The 11,183-nt window shown below is 53.3% G+C and overlaps 2 protein-coding genes across 2 annotated transcripts in view; both read right to left on the reverse strand.

Annotated features, from left to right (window-relative positions):
• Positions 1-781: 781 nt before the first annotated feature.
• On the reverse strand, positions 782-6,962 carry KCND1 (potassium voltage-gated channel subfamily D member 1; the record flags this gene model as incomplete). The annotated part of the gene is made up of 7 exons (XM_026450197.1): positions 6,708-6,962; positions 4,121-5,340; positions 1,923-2,085; positions 1,740-1,823; positions 1,554-1,652; positions 1,030-1,280; positions 782-834 (listed from the first exon to the last, which is right to left on the reverse strand). Coding segments are annotated over exons 2-7 (1,771 nt in total), but the record flags the coding sequence as incomplete, so codon positions are not given.
• A 1,747-nt stretch (positions 6,963-8,709) lies between these two features.
• The window catches only part of LOC111535709 (GRIP1-associated protein 1), a 4,586-nt gene continuing 2,112 nt past the window's right edge, over positions 8,710-11,183 (reverse strand). The window contains exons 4-6 of the mRNA XM_026450198.1: positions 10,978-11,073; positions 10,096-10,250; positions 8,710-9,271 (exon numbers count right to left, since the gene is read on the reverse strand). Coding sequence (XP_026305983.1) covers positions 9,179-9,271; positions 10,096-10,250; positions 10,978-11,073 — 344 coding nt within the window. The 3' untranslated portion in view covers positions 8,710-9,178. The remainder of the gene's footprint in view (positions 9,272-10,095; positions 10,251-10,977; positions 11,074-11,183) is intronic.

An 11,183-nucleotide genomic window follows, 5' to 3' on the forward strand; every position in this document is an offset into this window, starting at 1 on the left:
TTTTTTTTTTCTTCTTTTTTTTTTGTTTGAGACAGCGTTTTGCTCTTGTTGCCTAAGCTGGAGTGCAATGGTGCGATCTCAGCTCACTGGAACCTCCACCTCCCGGGTTCAGGTGATTCTCCTGCCTCAGCCTCTCAAGTAACTGGGATTACAGGTGCGCGCCACCACACCGAGCTAGTAGTTTTGTATTTTTAATAGAAACAGGGTTTCACCATGTTAGCCAGGCTGGTCTCGAACTCCTGTTATCCGCTCGCCTTGGCCTCCCAAAGTGGTGGGATTATAGGCATGAGCCACCACACCTGGCCTGCTCTGTGCTTTCTAGCCCCCATCCCTGACTGACTTTTCTCCTTGGCGTTTACAGCTGTTTGATATGCTATATAATCTATGTATTTGTTTATTAACTGTCTTATCCCACTAGAATAGAAGTTAACTGTCTTATCCCACTAGAATAGGATACAGGGGCTTCTGTCTGTTCATTGACTGCCACATCCAAGTTGCCTACAACTGTGCCTGCCACACAATAGGTGCTCAATAAATATTTGGTGAAAGAATGGATGAAGAGGCCAGGCGAGGTGGCTCATGCCTGTAATCTCAGCACTCTGGGAGGCTGAGGCAGGTGGATCACTTGAGGTGGGGAGTTTGAGACTAGTCTGGGTAACATGGCAAAACCTCACCTCTACTAAAAATACAACAATTAGCTGGGCATGGTGGCATGTGCCTGTAACCCCAGCTACTCATGAGGCTGCGGCAGGAGAATCGCTTGAACCCGGGAGGTGGAGGTTGCAGTGGGCTGAGATCCCGCCATTGCACTTCAGCCTGGGTGACAGTGAGACTCTGTCTCAAAAAAAAAAAAAAAAAAAAAAAGAATGGATGAAGAATGAGATCCAGACAAGAAAAGCTCAAGCTTCCAGCATGGAGGGGTTTGGGTTCGAGCTTGACTTGCTAGGTCTGGAGTCATGGAATCTCAGAGCTTCTGGTCTAAGCTCTGAGCTTCCCCAGGTGTGGCTAGCAGGTAGGAGGGCTGCTTACCTCTGGGGGGCAGGGCTTCTGCGCAGCCCTGCCAGCATGTCCAGCTCCTGCATGCTGCCACGGCTGACTGAGGCAGTGGAGTTGGCAAGGCGGATGGCACGGCGCTTGGCCCTGCGAGGGCAACAAGAAGACAGCAGGCTTCCATGTCCCATTGGCTGGGAAGACACAGAGGTGCTGCGGCTGGTGCGGCCACCCGGCGAGACGGCTCCCAGGGCTTCACTGAAGGTGAGCTCATCTGTGAACTCATGACACTGTGGGCAGAAAGGAGGCGGGGTCACGGGGCATCCCATGGGAGCTGATCCCACCCTCAAGCCTTTGCTCAGGCTGTTCTCTCCTTTCTGTAAATTGTTCCCTCTTGCCTTCCCTTGCCCATCCTTCAAGGCTTGGCTCTCCTGTAGCCTCTTCCAGGAAGCTCTGTGTGATTTCCACAATTTGTAGTGAGCCTCCCATCCAAAGGAGAGAGCTGGCATGGCCTCAGAGGGACCCCTTTCTATTCTGCTATACCACCTCACATTAGGCCTCACCGTTGTCTTCTCTAGACAGTGCAGCAAGTGGTGATGTTGCTGTTCAAAGGCAGAACGGTTCCTGACACAAAGAGCCTGTTCCTCGCCACTGCCGCTGTCCTGGAGTGGATGGAGCAGAGCAATAAGGGCAGCACCTTCCTCCCCCTGTTATGGCTCACTGCAACCCCAATCCAGGCCCCAACCCACCTCAAGGCCCCCATTCTGCTTGTACTGCAGGAAGGCATTGGTGGTACCACTCTTTGCCAATCGGATCCTTGCCAAGCGCACCTTCTGCAGAGAGAGGAGATAAAAGGTCAGGTGGGTAAGCCCCAAAGTAGACTGGCTTGGGGTGTAGGGAGTAGGAGGTGCTCGGATGGAAAGTGCAGTTACCTGCTGTGCTCGGCGCTTGTCAGCCCGCTGGTTCTGGTGGTAGATGCGGCTAAAGTTGGACACAATGACTGGCACAGGCAGGGCAATGACCAAGACGCCACTGAGTGAGCAGATGGACCCGAAAATCTTGCCAGCAATGGTGCTGGGCACCATGTCTCCGTAGCTGGAGTGAGGGGAGGTAGGCCAAGGTCAGGAAAAGTGCCCACCTACCTTTCAGTCCCCCACTCCATCCCATCTAATCCGGACTAGCTCTGTGACCCTGGCCAGGCACTCAAACCTTCTGAGCCCCTCAGTTTCTTGCTCTGTAAAATGTTGGGGAGTCAAGTGAGAAATGGGGCTGGCCCTCAACCCCTACCATCTGCTGCCCCTGTCCAAGCTACATACCAAGCACCTGAGTCAGCTAGAAATCTATGAAAACCAACAGAGGGGAGCATGAGGAAGTCACAGGCAGTGAACACAGCCTCCTGGGAGGAGAGTCCCAGCACCATGGGCCAGTCGAAGGGCTTCAAGTCCCAGGCTGAGTGTTTTGTTGGTTTTGGCTGCCTCTCTTACCCGGTCTAGGTAGGACCCCTTTTCATTTCCCTGTAGGGGAATCTTTGAAAACTGTCCACATATGACAAAACAGGGAGGAGCCTTGAAACCCCCATCTTTCTCCATGCCACCCACCTCCCATAGAGATAGAGCCAAGTCAACCTTACTAACTTGTTCACAGAGAGCTCCCCTGAAGATCAGGGAGGTTCTGTAACTGACTCGCCCAAGATCACACTGCATATTTTTGTTCTGACCGCAGAACCAATCAGAACTCCCCCACAGAAACACAGCCTCTGCAGTCTTCAGCCTCTAAGCCTTTTCTCTGTGCCCTAGGATGGCTGTTCCTTATTTCTGTATTTTGACTCATTTTAAGCATTCAGGACTCTGCTCAAAAGTCTCTCCAACTTGGCCATTGCTGGCTCTCTGATGTGTCATCTCAGACCGTGTCCTCAACTATGAGACATGGGCAGACATCCACCCTCACAGAGTTGTTGTGAGGACTTGAATAGAGTAAAAGCCATCAAAATACTCAGTTCCAGCCTACTGTCAGCGCTCTGTATTTGTTTGTCGGTCTGATCCTGAACCTCCAACTAGAATTGGGGTTTCTACACTTTAGAAACCCCAAATCAACTTTTTTTGTACCTCTATGAAGAAACTGAGCAAACCCAATTCATTCAGTCATTCCTTCAACAGATACTGAGCACCAACTGTATACTCAATCCCAGTGATGAAAACTTAGAGAAGGATCACAGCATCTGCACTAGACAGTATCTTTAGAAAGCTCATGAGTTCGATGATTCCATTTGATACTTTTATCCGAACTCTGTTTCTTCTGCAGGGATTGACCAAAAAAAAAAAAAAAAAAAAAGCTGAAAACATCTTGTTCTGGGAAACATCAAGGAATCACAAAGGCACAGATGTAGTGCCCCACACAGCAGACAATTCTAGAAGGTTGGGAGACATGGGTCCCCAAAACAGAAAAAGAGGTGCTAGAAAGCCAACACCTATGTATCCTGCACCAGAAACATTCAGAGAACTTTCACAACTGTGATGTCATTGAATCCTCTCTAGATGATGAAGGGATCAGCATTCCCCATTTTACAGAGGGGAAAACTGAGGCCATGAGAAAACGACATCAACAGAAAGAGAGCAGCTAAGACAATCCTTGAACCCAAGTCTCCTGACCTAGAAAATCAAGGCATTGTCAGAGCTGGGAGGGATCTGAAGAGTAAGTCCAGCTCCTTCAGTTTGTACAGATTAGCAAACTGAAGCTCAAAAAGAGAAAGAGGCCAGGCACGGTGACTCACGCCTGTAATCCCAGCACTTTGGGAGGCCAAGGTGGGCTGATCACCTGAGGTCAGGAGTTTGAGACCAGCCTGGCTAACATGGTGAAATCCCATCTCTACTAAAAATACAAAAATTAGCTGGGCATGGTGGCATGCACCTGTAATCCCAGCTACTTGGGAGTCTGAAGCAGGAGAATCACTTGAACCCAGGAAGCAGAGGTTGCAGTGAGCTGAGATCTTGCCACTGCACTCCAGCCTGGGCAACAGAGTAAGACTCCATCTAAAAAAGAAAGAAAGAAAGAGATCATTTCTTTAAACTTCCTAATTTTACAGAAAGGGTGAGTGTAATCGGGCAGCCCCCAACACGGAGTCCACACTCACCCAAGCGTGGTCATGGTGACAATGGTATACCAGAAGGCCGCAGGGATGCTTGTAAAGTTGGTCTTGTTTGTGCCCTTCTCAGCATAAAACATGACAGTGGCAAAGATGATGATGGCCATGGTTAGAGAAAAGAGGAGAAAGCCCAGCTCAGAGGCACAGCTCTTGAGTGTGTAGCCCAGAATCCTCAAGCCCTGTGAGTGCCTGGAGAACTTGAAGATGCGAAACACCCGGAACACACGCAGGGTGACAAAGGCGCCTGAGACATCGTCATTCTTGGGCACCAAAAGCCCAATGTAGTAGGGCAGGATGGCCACCACGTCAATGAGGCTCATGACACTCCGCAGGAAGCGGCAACGGCTGGGGGCAGCAAACAACCGCAGGAGGTATTCACCTGTGAATATGAGTACACAGGCTGTGTCCATGCAGAAAAAGGCCTGTGGGAAGCGTTCGCCACAGGGCTGCTCCCTCGAGGACCTGCGTGCAGCACCGCGGCATGGGATGGTCTCCACCACATTGGCGATGACCGACACGGCGATGAAGAAGCCGGTCACATAGTAGAAAACGAGGGCTGCAGTGCTCGTATGTGGATTCTCGAAGGCCCGCCAGAGCCGCTGCCGCAGGGAGCTGCCCGCAGGCAGGGCTGGGCCGTCCCCCGCCTGCTCGGCCTCCTCATCCTCTGCCAGGCGCTCGGCATTCTCCTTCTTTCGGTCCCGATACTCTTCAAGGCAGCAGTCACCAACTAGCTCGGGGACCAGGCCGTAGAAGGCCAGCTCTTCGTCGAAGGCCTGGATGCACTCCTGCCGTGGGCAGTGCAGCCGCCCCGTTCGGTAGAAGTTCAGCACGTGGCGGAACATGTCAGGGTCGCGATCGAAGAAGTACTCGCCTGAGTCAGCATCGTAGAAGAATTCCTTCTCCGAGCTGCCCAACAAGGTATCTGGGTAGCGGTCCAGCGTATTCTTCCAGGTCTCAAAGCGCCGTCCGCTCACGTTCACCACCAGAACCTCATCTCCTCGAGATGTCTTCACCCCCGGTGCCGGGGGCAGGGGCTGCTGGGCCAGGGGCAGCCAGCCCACCGCTGCCGCCCGGGCAAAAGGCAGCCACGTGGCCAGGCCTGCCGCCATCGTGCCGCTCCCCAAGCCCAGGGAGACTTAGTGAGGGTGGCGTGTAGGAGAATGTGGCTGTCTCCAGGATGGTGGGGGCTTGGAGACGCCTTGAGCCACCTGAACAAGGAAACTGGGGGTGTCTAGAGAGGCCAAGAGGAACCAGGAGGAAGAACTAGAGAGATGGGAAGGAGTTTGGGGGACATTTACAGAGCCTAGGAGGGGACTGGGCAATGTCCTGAGGGACTAAGAAGGGACTTGGGGACATAGAGAACAGAAAAGAGGTGTGGGGATGGGGCCAAGAAGGAGCTGAGGGAGGGTTTAGAGAGACTGAGATGATTCTAAAGGAGTTAGCCTGTGCCTGAGAGGTGTCTGGGGGCGTCTAGAGGGGCCAAGAAACACGTGGGGAGTTCTCTACACTCTCAAGAGTCTCAGGGAAGGCAGAAGAGCCTGGAACTCCTTTGTGGAGGTGGAGAGGAGACTGGGGCATCCACAGGGGTAGAAATGGGACCAGAGGTGCTTCAAAGAGACTGAGAGTGTCTGGAAGTGGGGGTTCTAGAGGGGCTGAGACAGGTGAGGAGGGTTGTCCACACCCTCAAGCTTCTAGGGGAAGCATAAGAGGGTTAGACCCCCCTCATGGATCTGGAAAGGGAGCTGGTGCATCTCGAGGGGTGGCTGTGGATCCAGGAGGTTGTAAAGAGGCTGAAAGGTGTCTTGGGACTGCCTAGAGTTGCCAAGAATAGCCTGGGGGGATGTCTGTACTCCAGAGGAGTTCTGGGGAAGAAAGGAGAGGCGAGGGCCGCCTAGTAGGGCTGGAGAGGGGAAGAGGTTATCCAAAGGGGTAGATAGGGGGCTGGGTTATTTTTTGAGGGGCTGAGAGTTATCTGGGGGAGGTGGGTATCTAGAGGGGCCAAGAAAGCCTGGTCGACAGTCTCAGGAGTTCTACAGGGAGGAAAAAGGGGCCTGGGGAATTCCAAGGGTCTGGGACTCAAATGTTAGGAAGTTGGGCACAGTCCCAGAGCACCCAGGGGATCTATGAAGACTAAATAAGAGGAAGGGGGTCACCCCCAAAATGGGGTTAAGAGGAGCATGGGGTGTTGAAAGGGAGTTGGGTGTGTCTCCAGGCAGGGGGGCTCCTGGGCTTTGCAGGAAGCTGGCAGGGGAGGCCGGGAGAAGGCTGGGTCCCACCGTTGGGGGCAGGTCTGGGGAAACCACACCCCGAGGGGCTGGCGGTGTGTGCTGGGCAGTGGCAGTAGCAGCAGCGGCAGCAGGAGGAAGAGAAGCAACCACAGCCAGGCGTAGGAGAGAAGGTGGCATAGGCAGGGAGAGGGCGCGGGGTCCCCGGAAGGAGGCCTGGGAAGGGCAAGGTCCAGTGGGACCCCTGGGGACTATCCCAGGATGGGCTGGGGCGTGGGGGCTGGACCAGGGAAGGATGAAGACAGCGCTAGTGGTGGTCCCCCTCCCCCTCCCTCTCGGGCCGTCCTCACCTGTGTCCCCGTTGCAGCAGCAGCAACAGCGGTGGGGCTGGGGGTACCAAACACCCGAGCTCCTGGCCCCCTCTGCAGGGCTGCCTGAGTTCTCCTCCTCTGGCTCTCTCTCCCCGCCCCTCCAAGCTTGCCGGGAGATGGAGGGAGGCAGGGAGGGGCCTCGTGGCTCCCCGAGCCCCCTCCCCTAGGACAGCCAGAGAGGGACCCTGGGGAGACTCCGCCTCCTACAAAGCTGGTTGGGCCTCAGTCGCGTCATCTGGAAAATGGGGGTGGCAGGGAACTTTGCCAATTCTCTCCACCTCCTTCCTGGACTCCCCTCTCTTCCTGCCCAGCTCCTACCCCCTCTGCCCCCAGGGGCCCCCACCCCCACTCGCCTGAATCAGCAGCACTTAGCAGATCCGATCGATGGGGAGGCGTCTGTTAATGGCCCCAGAGCGGAGTGCCACAGGGAATGATGCAGCGCTGTCCCCTCCCTGCCCCCCCAGACTGTGGAAGGGCAGGAGAGCCACGAGTCGGGGGTAATTGCTGGGGAGTGTTTCTCTAGATGGCCAAGCTTCCGAAGCTGCCCCCTTGAGGGACGCAGCATGGGTTAGAGCCCCAGCTCTAAGACTTCGGCTGTGGGACTGGAGCACACGACTTCCTGTTTTTAGATATGAAATGAGGATAAAGGGAATGTAGAGGGGGACAATCCAGGTCCCACCCCCCTACCAAGTCGTCTCTCAGGCAGGCCCCACTCTGAGGGGGCAGTCTCTCTTATCTGTCCACATCCAGTGGCCTCAAATCACACCTCCTCCGCTAGAGGGCCCTGCTTCTGGATGGCAGGAGCACTGATTATGGAATGCCTCTGGTTGGCTATGGGTGGGTTCAGACCCCACCTTTGCCACTGACTTGCTGCATCCTTGAGCAAGTGACTTGCATTGTTTCCTCACTTGTCAGGTGGAGAGACTTATCTCAACTTGATAGCATCATTTGGAGCATTACCTGATGTGAAAGGTGATAGCACTGGACACAGCACACACCAGGGATGCTTAATCTTAATTAAAGGAGTGTGATGACAGGGGCACTGTAACGCAGGGCCAGGCCTAGCCTTTCATCCGATTACCCACCCATGTAATCTTCCATTTGCCCACTTGGCACACTCCTGATTTGTCCATTTCTACATCCGTTCCTCCACCTACCCATCCATCCATTCTCCCACCCACACAACCAATTACTCTATCCATCCCTCCACCCACCCATCTGTCCACTTAGTTGTTAATCTACCCACCCACTCATTCATCCATTTGTAAGTTCACCCCATCTGCCTATTTGCCAATCTATCTGTATGTATCCATCCTCCACCCATCTCTTCCCACCTGGAATACACGCAGGGTGACATCCTCTGCCCTTCGCTGTCCATACATAGCTCCACTCATCATTTCTTCTCCCACTCTTTACCCTTCCCATTCATGAGCTCATCTACCCATCCATCCATTCCCCTAACCATTGGTCCATTTACTCCTGACCTGTCCATAAACCCATCCATCCACCTATCTACCTAATTCATCCACCCATCCATTTGTCCATAGACCTATTATCCATCTGTCCATTTACATCTCTACTATCCATCCTCTATTTATCCACCCACCAATCTATCTATCCATTTATTCATCCAACCACCTATCCATCCATCCATTTATTTCCCAACCTATCCATCACCAACCTATCCATGCAACTGTCCACTTATTCATCCATCTGTCCATCCAACCACTTATCCATCCCCCCGTCTATCTACTCATCTATACCCACAATCCCATACATGTCTACCCATGTACATATCTGCAGGTATTTCAGCTCCACTCAGTTTGAGGGGCTGGTCAGCAGTAAATGGAGACAGGCTGGATGAGGGTGAGGAAAAGAGAGTAACATTGCAGCCAGAGACCTCCCTCCCTATTCCAATGGTGTGAACCTCCCCGCCCCCAGTACGTCCCTCCTGGTTGAAAAGAATGAGACGAGACAGTCAGTGGGTGGGCCCGTCTGGCCAGATGGTATTTTGGCTGCACAGCCTTTACACACACACACACACGTGTTGCTAGAACGCTGAACATGGGCCACACACCTACCCAACATCCCCAATCCCAAATGCAGAGTAGCCAGGCTCCAGACATAAATTAAAAAATAAAATAAAATAAAATAAAAAAGAGTTGGTCTCTGGGAAGGAGAGCTCATGCAGAGATGAAGACAGAAGCCCTTGGGAGCCAGGACCAAGAAGAAGGAGAAATCCCTGCCCCTTCCTTCAGGATCCCCACTCCCTGGTGGCCTCTGCCCTAAGACAGGATCATTAACACTAACCATCAGGCCTCTAGTCCCTTTAATGTCCAGTCTCCCAAGCTATTTGATTTTGGCTTCAGCCCTCATTTCCCCGCCACAGCCCAAGGGAATGGCATCCTAGGGGGTAGGAAGGGGAGGAGGTGGGTGCAGCCTGCAGGTCTTTAGCTGGTTTCTCCTGGCTCTAGGTCTGGGTCAGGAGGCCCCACGCACTCCTTGCTGAGCCGCACAATTTCCTGGGACAGAACTTCCATGTCCTAAGAAACAAATGAACCATCAGGGGCCAGAAAAGGGGACAGGCTGCTCCCTTGCCAAATGCAGGGTATCATCTGTGATTTCCTTCACACTCTTTCATTAATCAATGCTCAGCTGTGTCTGGCCTGGGATGGGAAGGTACTCACAGCACCCCCAGCAGTGGGCTGGGCTCAGAAAAGTCATGAGGATGGGTGGGGAGCTACAGATATGGGAGTGGGACGCCTCCTGCGGCATGGTGCTGCTGCAGGATACATCACCACTCTGGCCACCTGCTCTTCTACTAAGTGTGAGCTTGCTTCTCAAAGGCAGGAGCTGGGTCTGACTCCTTTCTGACTCTCAGAGATGGGGAAAGTCTTTGGGCGGCAGGTTGGGCAAAAAGATGTGTGTGTGGACTCATGGGCATGGGGGATCTATGGTAGACAAATTGGTGGATGAATGAATTGTCCAGAGGACAGATGGAGATCAACAGGTGGGCAGGCAGGTAACACAAGGGGCAATTGATGAGTAGATAAGAGAATGATATGTCAAGAAATGGGTAGCAGGACATGGTGTAGACAATGAGATGAGTAAGTAGTAGATTGGGCAAATGGTTGGGTGAATGTGTAGATAAATGGATGAGCGGGTACATGGAAGGAATGAATGGATAATAAGTTGATGAGACAGTGGAAGATGAGAGCATGATGGGGTAGTTGATGAGTGGGTAGGAGGATAGCTGGGAGGACAGGCTGGGTGGGTGGGCAAGGGGACTGGCAGATAACCCCGGGGCTGTGGCTGGGTAGGCAGGTGGCTGGGTGAACAGATGGGTAGGCTGGCAGGCCACACTCGCCTTGTGCAAGTGCATATTCTTGGTGAGCTGCTCCTCCAGCATGTTCTGCAGCTTCTTGTTCATCTCCCGAAGGTTCTCGTCGCCTGGCTTCACTAGGTCTCTCAGGACGCTGCCCAGCCCGCTGCGGTCTGTGTGGCCTGCTGCCACAGACACATCTGCAAGGGCCCAGGCTGAAAACCACCCCCTCGGCAGAGCCAGAGGAGAGCCAGGCAGAGCCAGAGGAGAAAAGAGGGAGACGAATACCAGGGAAGAAGGGAGCAGGAAAAGCCATGTCATGGAGGACAGAGGCTTTGACATACGAAACCTAGCTCTGTCACTCACTAGCTCTGTGGCCCCGAGAAATGAGGATAACTAACTTGTGGAACTGGAAAGATGCACATGACTGCGTGTGAAGCACAGAGCACACAGAAAGTCCTCAGCACATGTTTGTCAGTATGATTCTGATTAATAAAGAAAAATCTGTGAAGGAGAAGGTTTGAAAGAAAGGAGCAAAAGCAATGAAGATACAGAGAAGGAAAATGTATGGAGATAAAACAATATAGACAGTGAGACAAGATGAAGGAGTAGGGTGAAAAAGAGAAACAGGGAGAAGAGAGAAGGGAGAGAGGAGAGGAAGATGAGGCACAGGGAGAGGAAAGGAGAAAGCGGACAGAGAGACACACTGGAGAATGGAGAGTGGAGAGATGACAGAGAAAGGAAGAAGAGGGAGGAGGCGAGATCAAGAGACAGTGCTTTCCTGTTCTCCCCTCCACAGGCCATGGTCTTGTCAGTAGCTTCGCTGAGTTCCGAGAGGAGAGGAGAGAAGCCGCAGCACATAATGGAGAGGGAGGGCCAGGTGAAGGCTGGACCAGGGCTGAGGGCCAGGGAAAAGGGGGCACTGACCGATCCGGCTGTCCATGACGTAGGTCTCAATGATGGCGCTCTTCCGGCAGAGGTCCTCTGCCATGGAAGCACTGCTCACCTCCAGGTGCTTCACCTGCAAGATGGCCCAGCCCACCTGAGACCCCTCTACTGTACATGTTCACACATGAGGCGGGCCCTGGACAGACCCCACACCCCCAAGGGCACTTCAAGTGGGGATGGGCAGG

This window comes from Piliocolobus tephrosceles, unplaced genomic scaffold (assembly GCF_002776525.5).
Source record: "Piliocolobus tephrosceles isolate RC106 unplaced genomic scaffold, ASM277652v3 unscaffolded_15440, whole genome shotgun sequence".
NCBI lineage: Eukaryota > Metazoa > Chordata > Mammalia > Primates > Cercopithecidae > Piliocolobus > Piliocolobus tephrosceles.